This window comes from Mirounga angustirostris, unplaced genomic scaffold (genome assembly GCF_029215605.1).
Source record: "Mirounga angustirostris isolate CCGP_5_RB_7025 unplaced genomic scaffold, mMirAng1.0.hap1 SCAF_14, whole genome shotgun sequence".
Taxonomy (NCBI): Eukaryota; Metazoa; Chordata; class Mammalia; order Carnivora; family Phocidae; genus Mirounga; species Mirounga angustirostris.
Genome location: NW_026991722.1, coordinates 14,279,434 through 14,306,580, shown reverse-complemented (window position 1 = coordinate 14,306,580; position 27,147 = coordinate 14,279,434). Strand labels below are relative to the sequence as shown.

At 43.2% G+C, this 27,147-nt stretch overlaps 1 protein-coding gene and 1 non-coding gene across 2 annotated transcripts in view; both read right to left on the bottom strand.

Annotated features, from left to right (window-relative positions):
- Positions 1-780: 780 nt before the first annotated feature.
- On the bottom strand, positions 781-853 carry TRNAM-CAU (transfer RNA methionine (anticodon CAU)). Its single transcript has one exon. It is a non-coding gene; the product is annotated as a tRNA-Met (tRNA).
- A 5,445-nt stretch (positions 854-6,298) lies between these two features.
- RNF152 (ring finger protein 152) overlaps positions 6,299-27,147 on the bottom strand; it is a 75,265-nt gene continuing 54,416 nt past the window's right edge. Inside the window, exon 2 of the mRNA XM_045886611.3 lies at positions 6,299-14,108. Coding sequence (XP_045742567.1) covers positions 13,338-13,949 — 612 coding nt within the window. The 5' untranslated portion in view covers positions 13,950-14,108 and the 3' untranslated portion in view covers positions 6,299-13,337. The remainder of the gene's footprint in view (positions 14,109-27,147) is intronic.

Genomic DNA, 27,147 nt, shown 5'->3' with positions numbered 1-27,147 from the left:
GCCTCTCAGAGTGAGCGCCTCCCTACGTGTCCCACCCCAGCAGCCTCCCCTGTCTCCCCCGACTCCCGGCCCTGCCCTCTCCCTCCTCACACACACACACACCACAGACCATAATTAAAGGCAACAAAATCAAGCGCCGTCCTGTGTGCCAATGGGCTACGGGGAACGCACAACATCTGTAGATGGTCAGGTGAGAGGGCTGGAATAGACGTGACATCAGTTCCTTCTGATTAACAAGTGAAGTCACCAAGGCAGTCAGCCTCAAGCATGAACATTTTAAGGAAGAGAAAATGACTGTATTGTAGGAAGACAGCTGAACAGGAGCAGCTTATTAAAATGAGCTTGATGGGCAGGAAAGAGAAAGCAAACTATTCCCACAGCAGTAGCAAGAATCTAAGTGCGGAAAGTGATGAGATCTGCAAAGAAGAGAATCCCGGCCCCCTTGGGTATTCCAAAACCCGCAGTGCATCCGAACCTGACCGTGCTGAGCCATCCCAGCAGACGAAATGACTCATACCCTCATTCATTCAGCAAATACTCACCGAGCCTCCATCACTCCTCTGAGTGCTCGGGGGTGCAGTGCTGAGTGTCAGGCACAGATAGGTCTATCAGGATAAATCCAGGGCAGGACTAACCCGATCCCCTCTCTCAGTGGTACCGTGTTCAAATTCTCTTATAGGAAGTCTTTTCCCAGGCAGTCGCACATCCACTAATTCTACTTCTCCAAAATTTACATATTCAATCCTTTTTTTTTAAGATTTTATTTTTAAGTAATCTCTACACCCAACGTGGGGCTTGAACTCACAACCCTGAGATCATGAGTCACATGCTCTACTGACTGAGCCAGCCAGGCATCCTATCCTCTTTTTTTTTTTTTTTAAAGCAGAACACCATGTTTCAGAACTATATAAACTGAAGTCATTCTGAAATTAATAATGGTTTCCATAGAAATAAAAGCCACCAAGTATTTGCTTTGGAAAAGGCTAGAGGAGCTGGGCTGAAATTTGAGGAAGTGCAAAGCTTCTACTTTGGAATGAATGTTACCCTTCTGATGGCTGGGGGATGAGGCACATTAGAATGGGGTAAAATCAGGACCATTTCTTGGTTGTCTGACATAAAGCTAGGAAGGAGGTGTGATTTGTCCTAAATGGTGGGGGTGGGGGATGTAATTTAACAGGGAACTTAACTGTGCAGTGGGGCCAATTGTGTTTAAAGTTTATATAAACTGATAGAAATTTATAGAAGCATAGATAACCCTTACATTGCTTATGCATTGAGTATATTGAAAGTAATTATTACATGGACACCTGGGTGGCTCAGTCGGTTAAGCATCCGACTCTTGATTTTGGCTCGGGTTCATGATCTCAGGGTAGTGAGATGGAGCCCTGCATCAGGCTCCATGTTCAGCAGGGAGTCTGCTTGAGATTTCCTCTCTCCCTTTCCCTCTGCACACCACAGCCCCTACCCCCGCCATGCTCAAGCATGCGTACACATGGGTGCGTGCTTTCTCTCTAAAATCTTTTTTTTTTTAAAGATTTTATTTATTTATTTGACAGAAAGAGACACAGCGAGAGAGGGAACACAAGCAGGGGGGGTGAGGGAGGGAGAAGCAGGCTTCCCACCGAGCAGGGAGCCCGATGCGGGGCTCGATCCCAGGACCCTGCGATCATGACCCGAGCCGAAGGCAGACACCTAACAACTGAGCCACCCAGGCGCCCCTCTAAATATAATCTTTTTTAAAAAAGTAATTATTACAACTATTGATTTTATTCCACGAAATTTATATTTCTATTAAAATGATTTTCTATGAAATAAAATAATTTTTTAATTTATGTTTTGCATATATTCGTAAATTCCTTTATTTGTTTGCCTAATCCTCTATGTAGTGGTTCTCAAAGTATGGCCCTCAGCCCACGGCAGGGCCAGCGAATCTTCCCAATGGGTTGCCCTTGACAATTCTAAAACTTTTTCTTAATTTGAATGAGATCAACCCATTAATAACTGTCTATATATGTTTTGCTACATTTGGTATTTTTAAACTAAAATCAGTGCTTTTTAGACTTTGGAGAATGTAGGCATGGATCCAATTCAGTATTTTACTAACACTGCAAGGTTCCAGTTACATGTGTGCATATGCAAGTGATTGGATTCCTACAATCTGGGGGAAGGATACATATTAATTATCAGTACTGCCTTGAATAATCATGTTTTTTAATTGCCGCTCTTCTGCTTCTTAACAGCAAATTATTGTTAGTTTTGTTCATCATTATCAATTTAGTTTGTTGTGAGTTGTTTTTAACCCCATAGCATATAGTAATGAATATTTATGAATTTTTAGGCTATAATTTTCCAAAATTACTCTGGTATGTATGCACTGTGTTCAAGTATGAATCATCCATTCCCTTATTACTAAAGCAGATGTATACATATTTCCCCCATAATTTGTTAATATGAGAACATTTCATCAGGAATGTGTGCAGTGCATGGAATTTTAGCTTGCAAATTACAATATAACATGAAAGTAAATCTAATAAAAGTATTGGGTTATTTTACATTTACATGTTATTGTCTTAAAAAGCAAACATGAGTAATGGTTTAATCTTATTACATAAAAAGTAAGCACTGCATATATATATATATATATATATTTTTTTTTTTGGCCATATTTTGATTATCTGGAGCAAGACAAAATTGTGAATCATTATTCAAGGTCAATAGTCTCCAAACTGTTTTACCAGATGTTAATAGGTGTTCTGCAAACAATGAATTCTTTACTCACATAAACTGGGAGGAAGTGATATGTATTATGTTTCCTTTTTCCAGATTTGCAAGGCCCTTTAGCATACTGTGATGGTTAATTTTATGTGTCAACTGGGATAGGCCATGATGCCTAGATATTTGGTCAAACACTGGCCTGGATGTTGCTGTGAAGGTATTTTGTAGATGAGATTAACAGTTAAATCAGTGGACTTTGAATAAAGCTCATTGTTTTCCCTAATGTGGGTGGGTCTATTCACTAAGTTGAAGACCTTAAGAGAAAAAATAGTGACCTCCGAGGAAGAGGGAATTCTGCCAGCATTTGGTTTTGGACTCAAGCCTGCAGCATCAACCCTTCTCTGGGTCTGCAGCCTACTGGCCTGCTCTGAAGATTGCCAACTGCTACAGGTACACGAGCCAATTCCTTAAAATAAATCTCTTCATAGATAGATACATACCCTAATATGATAGATTTATACACATCTGTATATTCTCATGCATAAACATAGAGTTTTCACACACACATCCTATTGGTTCTGTTTCTCAAGAGGACATGCCACACATGTTAAAGGCTCTAGAAAGTTCTACAATTAAAAAAAAAAATCCCTGGGCGCCTGGGTGGCTCAGTTGGTTGAGCGACTGCCTTCGGCTCAGGTCATGATCCTGGAGTCCCGGAATCGAGTCCCGCATCGGGCTCCCTGCTTGGCGGGGAGTCTGCTTCTCCCTCTGACCCTCCCCCCTCTCATGTACTCTCTCTCATTCTCGCTCTCTCAAATGAATAAATAAATCTTTAAAAAAAATAAAAAAAATAAATCCCTGTTTAACCCAGTGTTTTCCCAGGTTATTTAACCACAAAACCTTTTTCATATAATACCTACAACTATCACAAATACCGCTTGGGCAATGTTTTTCTCAAGACTTGACCTTAGAGCTGATCTGTAGCCTCTTGTCAGTAGCATCAGACTCTAAACCTGTTCAACTCAGAAACTAATAGCATAACTATTGGAACAAAAGTCTCCACCTGTCCTTTCCTTCCGCACAGGGCAGCGGCAGAGGGAAACTGCCGTGTTTTGTGGGCGCAGCAAGGTGAAATAGTCACTGTGGGGTCGGTTCCACATACAGTGCTGTCTGATGAAAATAACTACTGGTGCAACAGACCCTGTAGCTGGGCTTTTGTAAAATGCTCTTTTGTGGGTATTTCTGGGGACTGGCGAGTCGTCCTGAAATACCATCAATTACAGTGCGACGTGACATAAGGCAACGCATGAATGGCAGGGAGCCTGACCAGAAAAGCCAGTTCTGCCTCCGTAAAAGGCATCATGCCTCCTCTGTCTTATTATCCCTTCTTACATGTGTTTTCACAAACGGTCCTCACTGACCCCAATTTATCCTTCAGAGCTTATTCTAGAAGCCATTGCCCTTTCTGACTGATCTCTTCCCCAGAACCCACCAGATCAGCCTGCCCTGTTCCCTGTCATGTGCGTTCAAACACCATGTGCCCCTGCATTGGACAGAAACTGTATTTATTAGTGCCTGTCTTCCCTCCAGGACTGGGAGGGCCAAGAGGACAACGGCCATTTCCATCTCGTTCGTCTGGGCAGCTCTAGTGTCTGGCGAGCAGCCAGAATGCCCCGAGAAGGAACGAGTGACCCGAGAAGAGCTTCCTCCCGCCTCGTTTTCCAAGGGAGTCCATATCAATTTTCCTTTCTTGGTAGCCCAATTGGTGTACTTTTCTCTACTTTGATCTATCTCGAAAGATCTTCACTCTTTCAACCTTTAAAAAAAATCCATGCCAAGAGCCCATGACGTGTTCACATGTATGTGTATGCACACACACACAACGCACATGCACGTGTGCACACGCAGGCACACCTCTACCTTCGCTTACTCTTACAAATAAGAATAAATACATTCATTTATCAAGCAAAATAGTGTGAAGAGATGGGGAATGCAAGGAACAGGAGGAGGAAAGAGAGACTGAATCCAATTACAGCTGTATCATTTTCTGGGTCAAGTAGAATTGTGCAAAAGTTTTCAAACCTATAAAAAGAAAAGCAGAGGCTCAGTCAGGTTCCAGGATCAGTTCCTTTCCCCGCAGCTGCCATTTCCCCAGCCTAGTGCTACACTCTGTACGCTGAACATGGGTTTCTCTTCAAGAGTCCTCGCTGGAAACAAAAGCATTGAGAAAACTCATGCATTGGCAGGTAAACAGGCTTTCATTTCAGGAAATTTGGCCGAACATTTGGAGGGGACGCAGATGTAAGGACTGAGGGGGAGGGTGGCAGACAGTGGATGCCGGGCCTGGCTCTAATCACTCCCTGTGCATCCTCTACCATCCCCTCCAGACCCTCGGTTACTCACACAGTACCCCTTGGCAGGGAGGGGCCAGAATGGCAAAGACCTTGGGGTTGACACAGGTTCCCCCCCACTTCTTCCAACCCTACACCCAGAGGCAGAAAACTTGCACTAGCTATCCAAATAGAGCCTCATCTGAAAGAGGTTGCCAACATGGGCCTCCCCAGGCAAGATATGCTTGCAGGGCTCTCCTGTGTCCCCCTGTCATTTACCCCAATTCCCACTAAGTCTACAGAGAAGTCTCTAGATAAGGCTATAGGTACAATCCAGTCCTGGGCATGGAGGAGCTAAGACCTGGAAAAGCTAAGGTCTTTAATAAATGCCTTAAATGCCTTTCTGCCCCTTTTTAGAAAAGCTCAAGCATGCGGAAGCAGTTACTATAAGGGAATCCCTACTGGCCCCAACACACACACACATGCCCGCTCACTCTGAGATCAGAGAAATCCATATAAGAAATTCTAAAATATGTGAAATAAATTTCACATTTCCAAAGATCTGGACTCCCTAGTACAGAGCTTGCTTTTTGGTACAAGAAATGGGTATTGAATCACAGTAATCTTACACTTTTAAAACTATGGGGATTGTTTTTTAATTGCCCAGAGAGCCAGGTCATGCTTATACAAGCATGTGTTATCAGATCATTGATAACCCCTTAAGAAGGATTAGGCCACTTGCTAAACTGAACTGAAATTCACTGATGTGATCCAGAGTTATTGAAAGACAGGATGCTTTTATCAAAAAAGGCTCTCCCAAACACTCTCAGTCCCACTGATGAAAATACGCATTGAAGGATACCTTTCCGGATTCAGAGCCAAGAGGCAGATCACACTGCCTCTCACTACACGAGCGCCTATGTGAAGTTGTTCTACACATAGTATAATAAGATGGTCCATCTGGGGCCTGACACACGCAATGCCACTTCTAAACAGGAGAAGGAGAAAGGTAGGGCCACCGGAAGTCATGAAAACTCAAGTTACAACACCATCCTTGCTACTACTCATTACAAATGCGCTCTTCGGCTTCTTGGAGGAGCCACTTGAAGGTCACCTCCGCTTAAAATTCTTGGCTCAGGAGCTCCTTGTTGCTTTATTACCTAAGTCTATTAAAATTCTTAGAGTAGCTGATGATGAAAATTCCAGCCAATTTTTTTTTTCTCCATGGAGTGGGAAGAAAAAAAAAAACAAAAAACCAACGCGTGAGTCTATTTGAAATCGTTTTATGAATTTTAATCATAGCAAATGTGTTTTAACAGTAGTCATAAAATCAACATTACCACATATACAAAGGACAAGACACCAGTTTGGCATACAAAAATACCATATATTAAAATTGGGTTCATTGGAAAAACTCAGGACTTGCTAAGACACCATCTACACCAGAGAGAGCAAGCAAGAATGCTTTTAAGACATTCAGATTTATAAACAGCAGCTTGATATCCCCCTTACAAAGTCAATTATTTGGCAACATTTGAACAATATTTTCTACACAGCCCAGCAGCTCATTTATTTGTAGGGCTATTTGGCCCTTTAAAAGAAAAGCTCCTAAAATAAATAATCTACATAATTGTGAATGAAACATGTCAAGGACTTGAGTTAGCCTCTGAGCAGCATTAATCTAGCCATCTGACTGGAGTATTAGTTATCAAGAGGGCCAGGGAACCCACCAGTGGACCTGGAAGATCGGCAGGAACCCTCCAGAGCAGCCGCATGGCTTATGATGGGGAAGTCTGCATCCACCCCAAGCTGACACCAGCCTCCCCTCCTGCAAGTGTCAAGTGAAGCAAACAGGAACATGTGGTCAAATAAAGAAAATATAATAAATGACAACAACCAGGATTGAAAACCAAAATATTCTTGAACGAGTCTTCCCAAGAGCATCAACCTACTCAAGTCGGGATACATCCACAGGCATGGGCATTGCATTCCACTGCTAAGAGGGTGTTATTAGAGTTTATCTGTAATGACTCAGCAACCAACTCTAGAGCAGGCTCTGAGATTGTCTAGCGTGTGGACAACCCAGGGGGGCCCTCCTTGGATCCTCTCATTGGCCGAGCGCATTCCCTATAGGTCTTCAACTTAAACATCTGGGATTTAATTGTGCTTGTCTAAGTTATTCCTAGCCGTCCTTGTGTTTCTTTCTTCAGCTGGTTTCTGCCACGACTGACCTTCAGCTCCTATATATTTTGTTCTCGACCCAGGTTCCCATTACAGATTTCTCTCCTTTTATGCAACTATTTTCTCACTGTCTTGAGCACATCTCTCTATTGCTATAGACCTGAGGCCACATCTCCACTGCTCCCACAGATCTGTCGTTCAGCCAGAAAAATCAGACCAGGGTTTCCTCAACCACAGCAGCTACTCTGTCCTCCCATTTAAATAGAGATGACACCGATTGAGGTCGAACCTTGCTCCCCTTCAAGGGGACGTCTTCCTCCTCTTTTTCCGCCTTCTTACAGCCCATGCAACTTTACCACCCTCACATTCAATCGTCTACTTCCAGATTCTCAAAAAGCAAATGTCAAATTAAAAATGGAACATCCCCTTTGGAAAACTCTTGTTGGAATAACCCAGTAACTCACAGGGAGAATACAGAAAATTGTCACACAGGCTACTAGCCCTACAGCCCATAGTGATGAATTTAGAGCAGCGTTCTAGAAGAACAGGGACACCTATAAGAGAGCACCCCCGGAAAAACAAAGAAAATGCATGCTGTTGCAGACTTCAAGAGACTCCTCTGTACTTTGCCCCAAATATTACTGATTGTCCCTAAAAAGATCATAACATGAATCATATCAAAAATCTTAGACTAGAATAATAAAGTCCAGCTAGCGAGATGAGTGTTTTCAAGCACCACTACATCATAAGTGAGATATACATAGTGGGATACCCCAGGCAGTGAATCCTGAAAAAAAAAAAAAAAAAAATCCCTTGGTCCAACTGTGCAAGTAAACTTGTGCTGAAAAACTGGAGCCATGCTGCAAGAGTTCAGGAATAATGGTACTCCACCCATGATGCCTGAACAGAGCCAAAAAACAAGGCATTTGAAAGACAGAAATTAAATGCCCCACCTGCTTATGTTCTTCGATCATCAATGGCTTTCCAATAAAATGTATACAGTAGAACCCACCTCTTCATATGCTTGAAGTCTCAGGGGTTTATTCATCTAGACATTTCCAAAGGTGGTTGGTTTGATATAATGTATGCAGCCCATAGCATTTGTTAAGAAATTAATATCTAAATTCAACATTATATAACCCACAAATTGGAAAACATGACTAACAATATTTTTTACTTGATTTTTTAACTCCTGCTACAGCTAAGTCATGTGTGTGTATCTACCTATATGTCTATACCTATATGAGACAGAGATATGTGTATCTATATATAGTGAATCGTGTCAGAAAAAAAAAATCAGTGGCTTGAATTTCCACTTATTTTTTAGAAGTATTTCATGCTTAATAATATTTAACTGATCTTCATTGCTTTTGAGATAGACTACTACTTTCAACAGTTACTGAATTTTCTTGATTCCTTCATTCTTTTTTGGAGCTTCTGTTTTGGTAAGGGTTATATTGTAAGTGATCTTTTACTGGGAGTGATGAAAATGGCAAGGAACAGTCTCTCCTTCCAGGTCAAGGATGACAGATCAACTGATGGGTGACACGACTTGTGTGGAAACAAAACGCTGACTGATTGGCAGCATCATTCTTTTAGGAGAAGATAGAAATTCAAACCTTTTCGATATCACTCCTCTCATACCAATAACCTCTGGACCTCTAAATTCCTCTTAAGTCTAAAGAAAAACTACCATTTTGGCAAAAAAAAAGAATTAAGCAATTTTAAAAGCTAAAAAGGTCATGCCCACTGACAAGTTCTAGAAAAAAAATTCACCAGGTTTTGCTAAATTGACACAAATGCATGTTTACGTTACATTCAGCAACAATGAAAAGCAGACTAGCCAATTTTGACACAGTACAGGATTTCAAATAAAGCAACGGTAACTCTTCAAATCAAAATCTAGACCATAATAAATACCATAGTACCAGGAAGAGTCTCATCTTTCTATGAAAATATACCTCAAACTGAATTTTCTGCTTTCCTTTACTCACTTAAAAAGCAATTTTAGTAACTTTAACAACCCTCAAGTCTTTAAATTCCATGGGCAACGTTTTTTAATGTAAAAAAAAAAAAACATGTCTTTGTGCAAGGCTGCAAATTGGCAGTTTGTTCAGGGACAAGGGATAAAAGGAAAAGCCAAACAAGACGACAAGTGTCCAATCTCACTCTAAAAATAGTACCTCTGTTGTAGTCTGGTATTCGAAAAAGGATGCCCACATGTGCCCACACCAAACACGACGACGAGCCGGCAGACTTCAGGGGCAAACAAAAACCCTCTATGAACACTGCAGAACATGATTGCTCTTGCATTTCACACCTTACTCATGCAGTGATGAAGTCTGGGTAAGATGCTCGAAGTGAAGAGGAATTTCATTAGGCTTTTGTTTTGTTTTGTTTTTCTGTAACATTTACTTTTTGGCCTAAGACCCTAAACACAGTTTCAGAGTACGGGTCACGCGTAGCTTGCGAGTCAGAAGTTTTTGCAGCTACTGTCTAACTACTATTTCTGGACAATCGATTCACATGCAGCTACTGATCCCAGAAAAGGGGCTTCATAAAACACTCTTTAAGCTTCACTGACCATTCTTTGGCCCAAAGTCTGGAAGTAATAACCCCAAAGGGCAATCGATGAATTTTATTTTTTCAATCAATGAATTTTAATCGTCATACTTGAGATCTACTTTTTAAGCCCAGAAAGGATTTTTTTTAGCCAACTGCATGTTACTAAACCACAAACTGTCTTCCTAGCCTTACTCTGTTAACACTCTCATGTTCGATCCTACTGTGCAACCCTCCAGAATTACACGATCCGATATGGTGGCCACAGCCAAAAGTGAGTGACTATGTTTAAATAACTTAAAATGAAATAAAATACAAAATCCAGTTCCTCAGTCGTACTAACCCCGCTTCAACTGCCCACTAGCCAATGTGGCCAGTGGCCACTATATTGGACCGCAAAGGTCATAGAACACTTCCATCATTGGAGAAAGATCTATTGAACAGACTAGATCTCAAAGGCTGCACCAGCACATGGGTTAACCTTCAATGGACCTACTTTTAAGTCACGCTCGAGACTGAACTTAATTATATTCTTAAAGAAAATACCTTTTAGCTTTCTAGTCATAAAGTATGACTGAAACGGAGAACCAATTTGCCTTTTCATCACAACTTACGCCCCAGGTCATTATACAAAAATCTCCCAAAGACAATGCTTTTTGAGAGCATACTCGGTTGGCTCTACGTAACATATTAAGCATTCTCGCGCTTATGTCAAGATCATTAATAAAGAAGAGAATCATGCTTCTTAAAGTTTACTATTTACACAACACTCATTGTCCTTTACATAACGGGGGGGGCAAATGGTTTGCAATTTTAAAAATTCAAATCACATCATCTTTCTTAAATGTCTATACTCATCCTTAAATCAACCCTCCTTTCATTTCCCAGAAAGGTAGATGCTAACTAAAACAGATATATATATTTAAAAAACAAAAAACAAAAAACTAAAACACTATTTAGTTAAGGGAATTCATCCACTCTCCAAAAGACCATAGCCCAATAGAGATATCAACAGGCCTAGGAAGGAGCAAGAGAAACTATAATGTAGTTCTTGTCTCCCTTTTGCTGCAGAATTATAAGGGGCCACATACCTCTGTGGGCCTCCATGGATTCATGTACAAAATGAAGCCACCAGAGGTTGCTTTCAGCTCTGAATTTCTGTGCTTTCAGTTGTGATTTTTTTCATTGATGTGCAACTGTGAATTCCGGTTGATTGTGTCACTGGACTTTTGTCACACGGGGTAGATGAATTGCTAGTGTCGTGGGGAAATGCCAGAAGAGGCCAGCAGGATGGGATGCCAACTAGCATGAAAACATCAAGTCTACAAAAATTCTATCTGCAGGCTGAGATAGGACGCACACAAACACACACACACACGTGTGCACAACTGCACACTTTAACAAGCAATGCACAAATAACTGCAGGCAGAATCCATTTAAACAAGATTTCTTAGGTCAGTAAGATGCACACACAAAATTCTGATTTTGGTGTTACTGTTACCTTAAATTGTAAAGTCAAGAATCTATCACAGAGCCGATTAATTTTGCACTGCTTCACTGCAGCTCTAGCATGGGATAGTTTTTAAGTTACGTGGACATTTTTACTCTACGGCTTTGCACTAAGAAACACAGGGCGCTCTATCACCACGCACATTAGTGTCTATGTACAACCTACTTAACACGTAGAACTCTAGGACATACTACACTACAGGGCCAGTCATTTCATACTGTACATAAACAGATGTAGATATCATTCACAAAATTAACTCAAATATGGCCTGGCTGAAAATTGCAAGGGTCAAGTCCATTTGAAATGTAGCATTCTTAATGCAACATTTCCTGTGGGGTTTTTTCCTCCGAGAGGAATAGAAATTAGGTCAGACATGCATCACGGCAGCCTGGCAGAGTTTGAGAAATCAACACTAACCCAACAGTACATTATGTTACGTAATAGAGAATAGTATTCAGCTAATATGATACCTAAATTGTTAATACCAAATAAATCCTAGATTATTTGTTGTATAATGCCCAATAGCTTACACAATAAAATGGCATTTTAACCTGATTTCTACTTTGAGCTCTCAAATACACTTGCTTCATGAATTCCATAAAAGAAATTAGAAGAGAATTGTAAAGCTCACAGCTTTTTCTGAACACACACACATCCAGGCACAGGAATTTACCACTTAACGCCAGCAGACCTTTCTTCACCAGGGTCTGTAGACCACTGCACACTTAAGAGTATTTGAGAATTTATGATGAACTGATCCACTTAGATTGGGAATGTGAGTTGTTAGTTTATCTTGTCACTTTTCTCAATAAAAACATATTTTGAAATACAAGAGATTTTCTCACTTATACCAACAAGAAGAAACTGGAATCCTAATGGTTTAACTTTCACGGAACATCTTTCAAAAAGCAATCATGGACTGTCTATTAAAATGTCAGTCCAGGTTTGTCATCGATGAACAACGCTCACGTCTATTACAATACCTCCAAACTGGGAGAAAAGACAGAATCTTCTGTTACTTTCCATTTGTGCCTCACAGAATACAGGACTTGAATACACAGAAGAGGAGCAAATGTTGGAAGTGACGGGTATGCGACACTTCACTGGGCAGATCCCGGTGCCCAAGAGGTGGCCACCGAGTCAGACCCTGGACTCATTCAGGCCCACAAAGTCTTACTCCTGGGATTCTTCTGAAAAGATTCAAAACCTGAGGTAAGTCAAATGACACACATACACATGAACACACATACAAGTACACAATATTTACATTTAAAATTCTTATTTCTTGAGATGGCTTGAGAAAAATTGGCATATGGGGTTCCTGTGGGATTAGGCATTTCTCACTATTACTCAGTTTATTGCTCCCCTGTTGGGCTTTCAGTTCAAAAAACACATAGCGAGCTCTAATTACAAGGGAAGAAAAATGAAGGTATGTAACAAAACACAACACACTGGAAACACTTGTTCAGACGTTTTCTCCAAAAAAAATGACCGTCCACTTCACTTATTTTCATTTGAGTGCCATTCAAAAAGTATAAAAAGCCTCAGCAACTAAATGAAGACTGGATTTCCATTAAAAAGGGGAAAGAAACCAGCACTGCATGTCATCGCTGAATTTTTACGTGGATTCTCAGGTTTAATTCTACTTATATACATAAGCATCTCTGTTTTAATCTACCACATTTAGAGAAGATCACATTGTATGCACTTGCACGGTTTAACGTCTAAGTAGATTAGGTCTATCTCGTAACACGATTTTGACAAATCATAAATTACAGTCCATTTAATAAATGATTATGAGGATGCATGCAATCGTCTTCGAAGCTGTTGCCACCAACACTCAGAACGATTTGCCCGGTATCTCGCTGAGACCTCACGTCTGCCCTTCGTGTCTGTCTCCAGTTAACCAAGCAGTAGCCCAGAGGCCATGGCTGGCACCAAATGATCAGCGTCGCCCCCCATCTTCTCGCTGCGATCCCATCACCAACACCTGCTCAACCCCGAGTGGGCACCCACGAGAGACTTCCCTGCAGCCCTGTTCAGCCACAGGAGATCACAGTGAAGCGCTTGGAAATGCAGGACATGTTGTGTAGCACGATGCCCAGCAGGAAGACAAGGACGCAGGCCACCAGGATCACAGTGCACACCCCAGACCAGGTGGAACTTTTCGCCACACCCCGCCTGTCTGGCTCCTCCTCCCCCGCCTCTGGCGGCGCCCCGCCCTGCAGAGGTTGCTGCTCGGCGGGGACGGTCACCACGGTGACGGCCTTCTGCTGGCTCCCGGGCAGCAGGCGGCAGCTCATGTCTCCTGGCAGCAGCGCTCGCTCCTTGGAGATGGGCAGGGGCAGCATGTAGCACCCATTGCTGGGAAGTTTGATGAACACGGGGGTGTGCTCGGACGCGTGCGGGATGGCGATGACCGCAAGGACCTCAGGGTCGTCGGGGAGCTGCGACACGGAGAAGCCCGGGGGCAGCTTGGTGATGCCCCGGCACCAGGGGCACCTCACGTCCTTCTGGCTTGTCCTCATCTGCTGGAGGCACACCGAGCAGCAGGTGTGTTTGCAATCCAGCAACTTGGGCCTTCGCCGGGGGCTGTAGTAGTTGAAACAGATCTGACATTCCAGCAAGGAATCTTGGGAGAGCGTCTCCATCGCGGCCGTGCCTGTGGCCGGGAAGCAGGAGGGCCAAGGCCAAGGGCAAGGAGCTTGTGTTCAGGGGCCGGCACTCCCACGCCTTCCTTCTTGTCTTTCCAAAGTCGTCAGGTGACTGGGGAGCTCACGGACATAGAGCATACTCAAGTGTGTTCATTTCTGAAGAAGATAAAAAAATGCAGAAAAGTTAATGACTTCAAACAAGCGGAGATGTCAGCACATCTGCTGGAATTCAAAAGTCTTGACACTGGGTCAAAAACGTAAAAATGTCCCACTCGAGAGAGATTACAGGAGTTCCTTGGGTAATGCCCAGTGGAAGGTAAATGAGTTGTCTCAGGCGGCTTCTTAGGGTAAATACTTTGCTCATTTCTAAAGGGAATACCTTCATGGGGGTACACAATGCCCCGTATTTCATAAAGAGGGAGTCTTGATTCTGTTTTGTGTATTTCGGTGGACCCTGGCTTGTTCTTCTAAAATACACGGGAGAAATGCTCTTGCTTCCAATAACTTTGTAGCATCTCCTAGAAGTAAATTTCTTTCCTTAGACCCTCTGGTCTTCTTTTCCTGACTCTACTGTAAGTATTCATTGCCAGATTCAGGCGCAACTTCCCAAATCTAGTGACTCCATGTAACTAACTAGTTCGCTCAATTCCTCTCTCATAGGAAATTAAAACAATGCTGCCAAAGAAGTGCACACAGGCATCTGGTTTTTGGTTTTGTTTTTGTTTTTTTCCCACCAAATCACTGAAACAAATTCTTGTCACTTGGTTTTAAAAGAGACAAAAACTCAAAACAACTGCAACAAAGACCAGCGGCAACAATGAACCTTCAGGCAGCAGGGGTCACAAAGGCACACAAGGACCCCTAGTATTTTTCAGTCCATTCTTTTAATTGCATTACTATTTAGGCTTGCACCAAGTAACAGGACTGCAAGCAAATACTATTAACTCACCAGTCAGAATCAAGTACTGTCTAGCAAGAGGCTGTCAGTGAAGACTGGCACCCCCCCACCAGGCAGCCCCCCACCATAAAACAAAAAGAGTGCCAGCCTCCTGGTTGAAAGAAAGCAAAGTAACTTAGTTCAACTTAACTGGGGTCTGAGGAACCCAGGGTTTCAGTGAAGGCTGCCCAACTCTGTTTCCTATTGAAAGCGTCCAAATTACGGGTCTCTGGATGGAGTCATAATGACTCTGGAAAGAACTACCCAACCACTATTGTAGAAATAATTGCCAGTCATTGAACCCCACCCACTCCCAGAGCCAGGAGCTAATAACATGGAAAAGCTCCAGCACGTTTCTTAAAAAGCAAACCTTCTCTTTCTAACTTCCCTTGTGAAATTAAGAATGTACTCCTTGCCAATGATATGATTTGTTAAAAATCAAAATTAGAAATGCAGAAAAAGCATAAAGCAAAAAATAATCACTGGTAAAAGTTAACAATGACAGTCAAAAAGAGCAACATAATTGTAAAACATTTTAGCTGTAGTAAGAGCGCCTAGATTAAATTACTGAAAGTCAAATACAGTAATACAGCATTCGGAAAGTTCATATCATAATCAACTGCTTATCTAGCTACTAATTCAAGAATTTTTTATAGAATAATTGAAATTTGCTAAGGGTAGAACTCAACTGTTCTCACTGAAAAAAATATACCTATGAAGTGGTGGACATGTTAATCAGCTAGATTGGGGGGGTCCTTTCACAATGCATATAGCAAATCACCACCATGCACACCTTAAATACCTTACACTTTTGTCAGTTATACCTCAATAAAGCTGAAAAAAAGTAAAAATTAAAGATATCTGTGGAGCATATCAGGAACAAAGCACAATGCTAGCTAGCTACTCTAGGGCATCAAGATGAATCAGGTCCAGATCCTACTCTTAAGCAATTTCAGGTTAGCTAAGAAAGAAAACATGAATAGATTTCCTCTTCCATTCATTTATTCATTCAAATTCTTATTGAACATCTGCCATGTGTCAAGCATTATGGTATTTGTTTTTGTCCCTTGTAACTAAGACCTTGTCACTGCCCACAAGAAACTCCCAGCCTAGCGGTAACCAGTTATGCATGTGAACAGTTGAATAGAGTGATTCAAGCCATACAGGAGCCGGAGGAATCAGGGATGGCTCAATGAAAGATCTGGATATGGAGAGGATTTAGACATGTAAAATCAGGGGGCAGTTTATTTTCAGGTTCGGAAATCAGTGTGAGCAAAGGAAAGAGGGTGAGCAACTACAGAATTATTTCTAGACTCTACCTGTGGCACTGGCTAGACGATTTTTTTCTTAGTACAAGAGTAACTTTAAAATGCCCCCTCTAAGAGTTTTATAGTTTTAGCTTTGATGTTTAGGTCTTTGAAACAGATGCCTTTTTAATTTATTATTATTTTTTTAAGGTTTTATTTTTCAGTAATCTCTACACCCAAAGTGGGGCTCAAACAACCCCGAGATCCAGAGTACAGGCTCCACCAACTGAGCCAGCCAGGCACCCCCAGATGCCTTTTAAAGAAACAAAATTCTTACAGCACCTGCAAGCACCCTCCTGCTGGCCCAGCCGGAGAGCACAGTCCTGCAGGGAGGGGAGAAGTGAGCATTGCCAGGCACAGACCACACACCGTGGACAGCCTTGAGTGCCAGGCCAAGGATGCGGGGCTTTCTAGCAGGTGATGGGAAAACCCAGACAGGTTAAGAGTATGAGAATGAGGGGACACCTGGGTGGCTCAGTCGGTTAAGCATCTGCCTTCCCACTCAGGTCATGATCCTGGGGTCCAGGGACTGAGCCCTGTGCGGGGCTCCCTGCTCAGTGGGGAGTCTGTTTCTCCCTCGCTCTCTGTACCTCCCCATCCCCACCCCCTGCTCATTCTCTCTCTCTCTCTAAAAAATAAATAAAATCTTTAAAAAAAAAAGAGAGCATGAGAATGATTCATTAGGTAGTCATATTCGGGATACACTGGAAAGAACTGCTGGGAAGCTATTATAATATTAGACAAGAGGTAACGAGTCGTTGAAGGAAAGACTGGCAATCAGGATGAAGAGATGAGAGGTGCCAAGTGATTCTAGGGAAGCCGAGTGGGATCCGGCAGTGAATTACAATGTGGCTGTACGGTGGGGAGAAGGCACGGAAAGTCTGGAGAGGAGAGTGGCATCATTAAGAGAAATAGGGATCCCGAGAGAACGACAGTGAGTTCTGCTTGGGCCATATTCCAGTTGAGGTGCTGGGAAGATATACGAAATAAGTTATGCAGGAAGATAGGAAAGAGTCAGACAAAAGCTGAAAGTGTGGGGCTGATATTGTAGAGAAGAGTCAGGTGTGGACCTGGAGACCCAGGTGACGGCCACAGAGAAGAGCTATCAGCCAGAGACAACGGAACAGAACAGAGAGACACCCTCGGGGAGCACACAGCTCCGTCTCATGGAAAGGAAGAACGGGGACAGAAGCAGAAGGAAAGCTATCAACATCTCCCAGCACACATCCCCAGGCCTGAGCAGCATAAGGGTATGGAGAGGGAACCTCGGGTTTTCGTGACCAGGGGATCCTTAGTATTTTTAAGAGTGTTTTCAATGGAGCATCAGGGAGGTGATGCAGTCGGCAGGGATGCTAGAATGGGAGCACCAGAGCCCCTTTTGAGGTAGTGCGAGACGAAGGGGCAGGCCAGGAGCTGAGAAGACCAGGAATCGAACACTTTGTTTTGAGAACAGAGAAATTTGAGCAAAGAGAAGCAGGGGAGGCAGGAGCGCTCCAAGCTTCAGGCTCTGCGCTTTGCTGCCCAACGCCGTGACCGCCAGCGACAGGTGCAGGTGAGGGCAGCGTGTGGAGCTTAGAGGGGGGAGAGCCGACAGACCTCTGCAGTGGCGAATGCGTGACGGAAATCCCCAGTGGGCCAGCAGTTAGGGTAGACCCTTCTAATTTCAGACCCCAGGTACGGAATGTATTCTTTCTTAAAATCCAAAAGCAAAACACAGGGTTTGCTGGTGAATCTTGGCAAATGCTCCTCTCTATCCTTAGCGTTAAAGCCCAGGGACAGAGATAAGGCCACAGCGACAGACCACAGGGAGATGAGATGTGAATGTGTGTGGATGGGAAGGATTGACTGCTTGGAGCTATGGAGGCAGAAATGACAGAATTGGGGAGGGGTAAGAGAAAAAGCACAGATTCTTGCAGTTTTATGAATTTGGAGACAGCTTTCCTTAACAGTGGCGCTCAGGACTACCACCCTCAAGATACACGGAGCTGGGACAAAAAATATTTCTTGACACCAGTATGGAAACAGTTACCATCGATTTATTACCCTTCCTGCCGTATTCTTTACCTTACTTCCATATAAAAATGTGGGAAGCGGCTTAGCAGAGGAGGAAGAACAGAGGCTTTGGCCTCAATGAAATTTGGGTCCAATTCTTGCTCCGTCACCACCAGCTGTGACACCAGAGTGAGTCACTGAACCTCTGGAAGCCTGCGTCTTCACCAGCTAATGAGGGAAAATGGAGTTGTAGCAGAAGTCAAGTGAAGGGCTCGGGGAGCACCGGTGTTATCTCCCTCCCTCCCTCCTGACTCCAGACTCCTTCCGGTGCCGGGTGCCATCTGCCCAGGGAGCTCTCCCTGGCTCTCAAAGAACTGCCATTTTGAACAGCTTGGGAGGAAGAATGCAAGTGTTCTCCTTGGCCCTGCCCCAAGACCTGACACACCATCATTTTTCAACAAAACCAACATGCAATTTTATTCATGAATTTATGTTCCAAGTAATGTTCACTTAATTGGCGTTGAGCTCCCTTAAAACTAGATTATGCTACTCAATTTCCAACTCTATCCAAGTAAGCCTAGGCCCTAGGATAGAGGCTGAACACCAAAGCAGAATGGGGAAACAGTTCCTATCTTCCACGCTTAGCCACTCAAGCCATTTTGGCAGCAGCATCTCTGATTTATCCGTGGACGTGTTCGGTATGAAGCCAGCCTATAGTGTATTCCGGTTTATTTTCCACAGCATAATTAGGAATGATGATGATTAGTTAGGTAAAGAGAAGAAAATTTATGAGCCTATGGACCGAAGCTAATGATGAATCATCCCTTTTCCTTTTCTTCGGAACCTGGAAAGGTGTGAGTCAATCACAGAAGAAAGGGAATGCAAACAAAGCCCATGTAAGCTGGAAAATAAACTCGAGTGCCTGGTCAAATGCATCATACACAAGGCACACACTGGCGAGAGCCTCAGGAACCAGAGTTTGATGTTATTTCCTTACTGGAGCAAGATACGGCAGTCAAGTGAAACACCCATTACATTTAAGAGGAAAGGGCACTTCACTGGAATGCATACAAACAGGTGTATACTGAAATATATTGGAACAATTTATTTTGAAAGAATCTGAAAAACCAGATCACAAGAAGAGAAATAGCCCCTGAAGGAGGACATTCTCAAAATAATTATGATTTATAATAAGATAGAACGTACTTTCAAATATTTTCATAAAACAGTACTTAGTTTCATAAATGATGTCAGTAGTACAATATACAGATAAAAGGCCTTGAATAATCACTGAACGCAGTCCTAACGCATGTCTTGGTTTAAAATGCCTTTAAAAAAAAATTTTGTTTATTTATTTAAGAGAGAGCAAGCACGTGGGTGGGGGGGGCGGGGAGAGAGAGAGAGAGAAGGATAGAAGCAGACTCCCCACTGAGCGTGGAGCCCGATGTAGGGCTGGACCTCATGACGCTGAGATCACAACCTGAGCCTAAATCAGATGTCGGGCACTCAACCGACTGCACCACCCAGGCACCCCTAAAATGCTTTCCTTGGTTTCGGCTCAGGTTGTGATCTCAGGGTCGTGAGACGGAGGCCCGCATTGGGCTCCCTGCTCCTCTGAGTCGGCTTGAGATTTTCTCCCGCTCCTTCTCCTTTGGCCCCTTGTTCACGCGCACCCTCTCTCTCTCACTCTCTCTCTCATATAAATAAATAAAATCTTTTTAAAAAAAATGGATTGAGATTTGTGTAACTAGAGGAGGCATGATTGGGGGGGGGAAATGCCAAGAACTAAAGGGTTGTGTATGTTGCTATTGTTTGGGGGCAGCGGATATTCAATGCTTTACCATATTGATGCATGTTCACAAAATAAAACTTCCCCCTTTTTTTAAACTATATAATTTTTTAATAAAGATTATTTATTTATTTATTTGACAGGGAGCGACACAGCGAGAGAGGGAACACAAGCAGGGGGAGTGGGAGAGGGAGAAGCAGGCTCCCCGCTGATGTGGGGCTCGATCCCAGAACCCTGGGATCCTGACCTGAGCCGAAGGCAGACGCTTAACGACTGAGCCACCCAGGCGCCCCTAAACTAGATAATTCTAAGCACCTTTATAAAAAGTGTGGGCATCATAAAGTGCTACTATGAACTCAGTGGGTGGTAAAGCAGCACAGATCTCCAATACCGAGTTTGTATAGTCCCAGTTACTTTTATTTTTTTTTTTTTAAAGATTTTATTTATTTGACAGAGACAGCAAGAGCAGGAACACAAGCAGGGGGAGTGGGAGAGGGAGAAGCAGGCCTCCCGCCGAGCAGGGAGCCCGATGCGGGGCTCGATCCCGGGACCCCAGGATCATGACCTGAGCCGAAGGCAGACGCTTAACGACTGAGCCACCCAGGCGCCCGTCCCAGTTACTTTTAGAAGTCCAGGCACATGAGGATAAAAAAGCTGATGAAATAAATAATCCAGATAATTTTACTCTGCTTAGACTCTTAAGACCTTTCATACATTCTGATTTAGATTTGTGGCCATGACATTCATTGGGCGGCCTCTCCTCAGAACTGTGGCATGGACTAATAGTGATTACATCTGGCTGACCTTGAACCTTTCCACCTGATGGTCTCCATCAGGACCTTCAATTCAATGGTCATGTTGAGAAAAATCTCAAAGTCAGAGATTAAACTAGACACTGTACTGCTTTTCTTCCTCTATTGAAATAGCACGTCTTTCTGACGCAGGCCATTTACTTCATTCTTCAAGAAAAAGTAAATATTTGAAATGGGATCAAATGAAATAATTACAATTCCATTTAATGTGGTATTTCAGTTGGCAAGACCACTTGGTTACATTGGATCTTAGCAAACAGTCTGATTAGTGGCAACAATAGGAATGGCCTGGCAGTGACCGGTGTGTCGCTGACTTCCTTCCGGTCCTCTGGTAGCAGAAAGCAATCCTCTCAGGACACAATTGCCTGATACACGCAGAGTCCAACTGGTGTTAACCGCTCTCTCTGATTTAATGGAGAAGGAGTGGATTCGAGGACTCTGACAAATGTTAAATGAGAATTCCATCGGCCCAAACTCTAATATTTGCATTGTTTCCTCCCATGGGCACCCGTGGTTTGCTGTATTTAATGATGTCAAGAATCTAGAAAGTGATTGGTCTTGGATGACCACAGGGATGCAGCAGGGAATGGTGACCCCATCTGGAGGCAGAGTGGCCTTGGTAGCAGGGGCAGGCCAGGTGGGACAGAGAGATCGTGGCTAAACAGGCAGAGGGCAGCAGACCAGCCAGAATGCCAAGGTCAGCCTTGGGGACCTGCCACACGACCCGCAGTCCTGACAGACCGGGCTCACGACAGGCGCCAATTCTGTTCTCTGAAAATGCAACTAACCGAGCAGCTGAAGCTGAACCATGGTCTCTGGAGATGTTATTTACTTGGGGGCATTTCATTTACTCAGAAGCATTTAAGTCAAGTTGGGAAAAAGGTAAATGAATGTGATCCATCCACAGTTTGGCAATGCGTATTTAAAATCCAAGTATATTGGAATCAAGACATTTTTAGGAATTAAAACCAAATTTCACAATGGCCATGAGTGACAATAACCGCTGGTGTTTGTGGGTTTGCTTCTTCTAATAGCTATCAAACAATCAGTGCTCTTAGGGGTCAGGAGATGAAGATTTTAGCTCTAGTTCTGCCCTAATCAGATGGGTGACCTTAAGCGAGTCACCTCTCTGAGAGCTGCAGGGTCCTCACCTAGGAGGACACTGGACTAGATGATCCTAGCAAACAGAGATCTACTACGTGAACACAGTGCTGGGTTTCCGACAGCATGACAGCGCTGTCAGGCAATTTGTTCCGTGCTTATGATACCCAAGAGATAATTTGTAAATATCATGTTACAAGAATGTACATCTATGTGAGAGAGTGGGCAGCTAAATAAATGGGAGGCAACTTACATTAGAAATTTCTTCCTTTGAGCACTGGGTATTATACCCAAACAATGAATCATGGAACACTACATCAAAAACTAATGATGTAATATATGGTGATTAACATAACATAATAAAATAAAATTTAAAAAAAAGAACATCATTATTGGTAAAAACTTAAGCATTAAAATCAGGGAAGTAAAAATGTTCTCACTGCTAGGATTCATTCTTAATGTGGAAACCATAGTTAAGACAGACAAGTAGAAGAAATAAGCAGCATACCAATTGTAAAGAAACAAAGATAACTACTTATGGACTAAACAATTGTATATCAATAAAAAATATCAGGGTAAATGATCAACATAATAAAAAATAACAATACTAGCAGAAATTTGTACAGTACTGGACATGTATAGAATGTGTTCTGAGTCTGTAGACATATTAAAATACATTCTTTATAACAAAAAAAAAAAAGGAAATTTCTTCCTTTGTGCCTCTGGTTCAACGAATGAGTCTAAGCAGAGCTAACGTGCTAACAGAAATAGCCACAACTTTGATTTGTAGCAACAATCCAAGGAATAACTATCTTATGTCTAATCAATAACCTTCTTAGACCAAGGAAGATATCGCTATTACCCAAACTTGTTACCGGGGTAAGGTGGTCCCAACTTTCCCTTGAAGAGCCGCCTGCACAGCTGTCCACCTCATACAGAGGTTAACCCTGGCATAAATTAGATGCTCTGCTTCACCTTCACTTGTTCTGATCACCCAGTAATGGTAAAGAAAAAGTTGCAGATGCTCATAAAAGCAGGGAAGAGATATAAAGGACCGTAAGGGGATCCCTAGGCTACCTAGAGAGAAGGGATAATAAAAGATGCCATCAGACAGACAGACAGACAGGTAGAACAAAGGGAAAACGATCCATTACTCCAACTCCTAGAATTCTGAGTACAGCTGAAGGAACTGACAAGTCAGGCATATAAGTAAAGCCAAAGAAATGAAAAACGAACAAAAATCCTAAGCCTTCCCAATGGCTGGACATCTACTAAGGCAAAACATTCGGTAGGTAAACAATTATTTACTGGGAATCCATCATGTGCCAAGCATTATCCAAGACACCGAGACACTATGGCAAACTAGTGCTTTTGCCCTCAAGGAGCCTAGACGTGCACTTGAGGGAGGAGCTATGGAAAGAGAACCACAGGAAGGGGTGGGCGCAGACAGAGCACTGAAAGGAACTGCTTCTTCAAGTGATCATATGTGTTCTTCAGTTGATCATGCACAGGGCTTAGACAGAACTACCAAGCAAAGAACTATCACTGTCTGTTAGAACCAGAGAGGATGCTGGAATGGAAGGGGCTACCAGGCGGCCCACTGTTCTTTCTACTCCAACGACACTGGAGAACAGGAAAAGTCAGAGGGAAGGACACCAACATTTCCTTTTATGATTAAGCATCACATCGGACCCATGTGGGCATCACCCCAGATAGCAAGGTGGGCTCTGAGCCTATAAGCCTCAAGAGAAGCAGGAGTTTGAGGTGGTATCTCAAGGCCATCTAAAGACGGCCCAGTGCCAGGGAAGCACATTAGGTCATCACTGGGGAGAAGGGTCTGAGGGCTTGGAGTTGTGCATTAATGACCGTGAGGCTCTAAGTAAGTAAGCTCCCTGGAGAGCAGAGGCCCCTCTCTGCCGTGGGTCCCCATTGCCCTACTCTTCATGTGCGGGCTAAAGGGGAGCTCTGAAGGCCCCAGACAGACTTCCTATGTATATATTTGCATTTCTATAATATGAACCATGTATGTGCATTCCCCACTTTGTTTTTTCTTGCCCAACCACAAACAGAAACCTTCAGGCAATTTGTTGTTTAATTTTTTCCCATTGTATTTTATCTTTTATCTATATCAGAGACCCTCAACCTTCTGTAAAGAGGCAGATAAGTATTTTAGGCTTTTAGGCTTTGCGGGTCATACAGGCTCGTTCACAAATACTCAACTGTGCAATCAAAGTGTGAAAGGAGTCATAGACAGCAGTCAAGGAACAGTGCCTTTACGAAAACTGGCCTAGGCTGGAGTTGGCCAACAGGCTATCATTTGCTGACCCCAGATCACCACCATTTCTCCTCAGCCCTGCCCTTAATCCCCTAAATTCAGTGTATTACTCTGGAGACACCCATCCCCACATCAGCTTCTTGCTCTAACATTAGTTATCTCAGCTGGTATCTTTCTGTCATGCCCCAGAAGGCAAAATATTTTCATAGTTATTTAGGGAAGATAAGAGAATATCAGCTATATAGATGCAATACCTTTTTAAATCACTGTTTTCAGACAACAGGAAAAGAGGTGAGCAAAGAACATTGACAATGACCATCATTCATCATTCACCATCACTGACGGTCCTCAATGACCATCACCCACCAACAGCAAGTACTACGACCATTTGTGAGAACACAGAGGTAGGGTTCCAAATTTCTTTCCCACTTAGAAATATGGATCTATCACTTCGACAAAATGGGCAATAACTCTAGAATTTATCATGACCACTCCAGATTAAAGACAACCCCTAATTTGATGGAACTTCACAGAGACACAATGGTAATGCTGCCTGACTGCCTGAACTTTGGATACAATCCTGTGTTCATCTCCACAGTTATGGTAAGCCAAGAAGTAGCTGAACCAATTTAGATATGGCCAGGCTGATCTCAGCTTTATGTTGCTATCTCATGGTGCTTCACCTTTATCAAGAAGGGACATTGGGTACATTTCCCAAACACATGGAGAAGTCCTTCGAAGTGCCACAGAACATGCATGATGATGATAACTCCATTAATCTGAGACACCCTAAGGCTAGAAGGAAGTGCAGGACAGGAAAGTCTTAGCTCAATTTTATCTTTTTTTTTTTTTTTAAGATTTATTTATTTTAGAAAGAGAGCACATGGGGGGAGGAGGTGGGCAGAGAGAGAGAGAGAGAGAGAGAGAGAATCTCAAGCAGACTCTGCACTGAGCGCAGAGCCCGACGCGGGACTCGATCTCACGACCCTGAGATCATGACCTGAGCCACAACCAAGAGTCAGACGCTTAACCAACTGAGCCACCCAGGCACCCTTTGGCTCAATTAAAAAAAAAAATCTAAATATTAAGACTCACCTACTTCTACACATTTAAAAATATATGTATTTCTTAAGATTTCTTCAGATTTCCTGGAAAACATTCTAAATTAAACATTTGAAAAGAACAGCACATTAAAAACCTGGTGGGTTTTATGGATATCTCTTTAAATAAATCTATTCAGAAGCCATTCGTAAGATTATTTTCTTTGAGCAGAGTGTTTATTGCTGCAGTCTCCCTACCTAGCATCAATTTCAATGATTCGTGGCGTAAGTTAAGTCTCAAACTGAAGTTGCAAAGGATCCCTAAAGGCACCAGTATTGAACCAAACCCAAGAAGGGCCATGGGGCGTGGGGTGAGGGGGTAGTCAGCTGTCAGTCTGCTTGTTACACTTCTGCTTTTTCTGGCATCCAGCTGTAGTAACTCAGCAAGACCTGACTTTCCATTTAGGCAGGGTAGGAAGAAAAAAAGCCTACCCCCCTCCAAACTGGATATCGGACGGCGGTACAACCAAATGCCATCAAGCATTAATCCATCTTTCCTAACCTCACAAGAAATCCAAAAGACTTCTCCTTTGCTTTCTTATATTTATTTCTAAGTCAACTCTGAAGTAATATTTGGCAACAATAAAATGCACATACTTTAAACATACAGTTCAATGAGTTTTGACAAGTATATACAGCTGTGCAACCACTCTGCCAATCAAGTTATTTCCATCACCCCACAAGGTCCCTTTGTGCCTCATCCAGTCCATCCTCCTTCCCTGCCTCCAGCTCTGATCTAGCTTCGAATTTGTAGTTTATCTGTAGGTGTAGGTTTAGGGGAAGTGGCAATATTCGGAGTGTACTTTCAGATGACCCAGGACCATGTTCTGAGGAATAAGGTGTTGAACCAACTTCACATTCATATTTCCCAGAGAAAACTACAGAGTAACAAATAGTACTCTGAATGCATTCATTCAAATACGTACTGAATACAAGGCACTATTCTGGGTTTGGGGGATCCAGAGGGGAAAAGATGGGACCCTCCCTGCAAAGATAACCATGTGCTGTGGTCTGGGCTTCATGTAGGGTATCAGATGGCAGTGGAAGAAGAAGAAGCAGCACCTGTGTGGGCCTGGGGAAGCCCGGCAAGATTTTTCAGGAAAAGGTGGCATTTTAAGCTCAGGGACGAGGCCACAGCATGAGCAAAGGCACAGAGCCCTACGTGAGGCAGTCCAAGTGGTTAGGGGCAGGGATCGAACCCGTGGCCTCAAGCAGTACTCACATATGTCTGCAAAAGCTGGTAATAACAGCACTTCATAGGCTGTGCAGATTAAAATGCGCTATGACACAGGTAAAACTCTTAGAACAGTGCCTGCCACCCAGCTGGCTCTTCCTGGTATTATCAGTACCTGATGAGGAAGGAAAGGGAAGGCGTGTGCCGAGCCTGACAGACGGGGAGGTGGTAGAGTCTGAGCAGCGTTAACTAATCAAGCAATTAAGCACAGTCCTTCCCTCCGGGCTCTGAGCCCGGTGGAAAGGCAAAGAAACAGAGGTGGGGGTTAAAATATAGCCTTGGCTTCACCATCCCAAAGCAAGACAGGAGGAAGGCCCCAAAGCCAAAATGGCGCTTCCTGTTCCTTCGCATGCGGGTTCCAATGAACACAGCAGCTGTCCCTAATGGCTGGGGAAGGTCAGGTCACTAGGTAGCAGTAGGAACAGGGGGCAAAACATGCCCCCAAGGAAGGCAAATAAGTCAGCTAGAGAAGAAGGGAGGAGAGAAAGAGAATGAGGAAGGAAAGGGGAAGGAGGGAAGAGGGGGGTAGGGGAAGGAAAGAAAGCAAGACATGGCAGGGCCCTTCCCTGTCCTCCTTGCAAATCCCCAGCAAGGGGCACTGAGAAAGGCCCAGCACCTGGTAGCAGGCAGAAGCAGCAGTTTTGATTT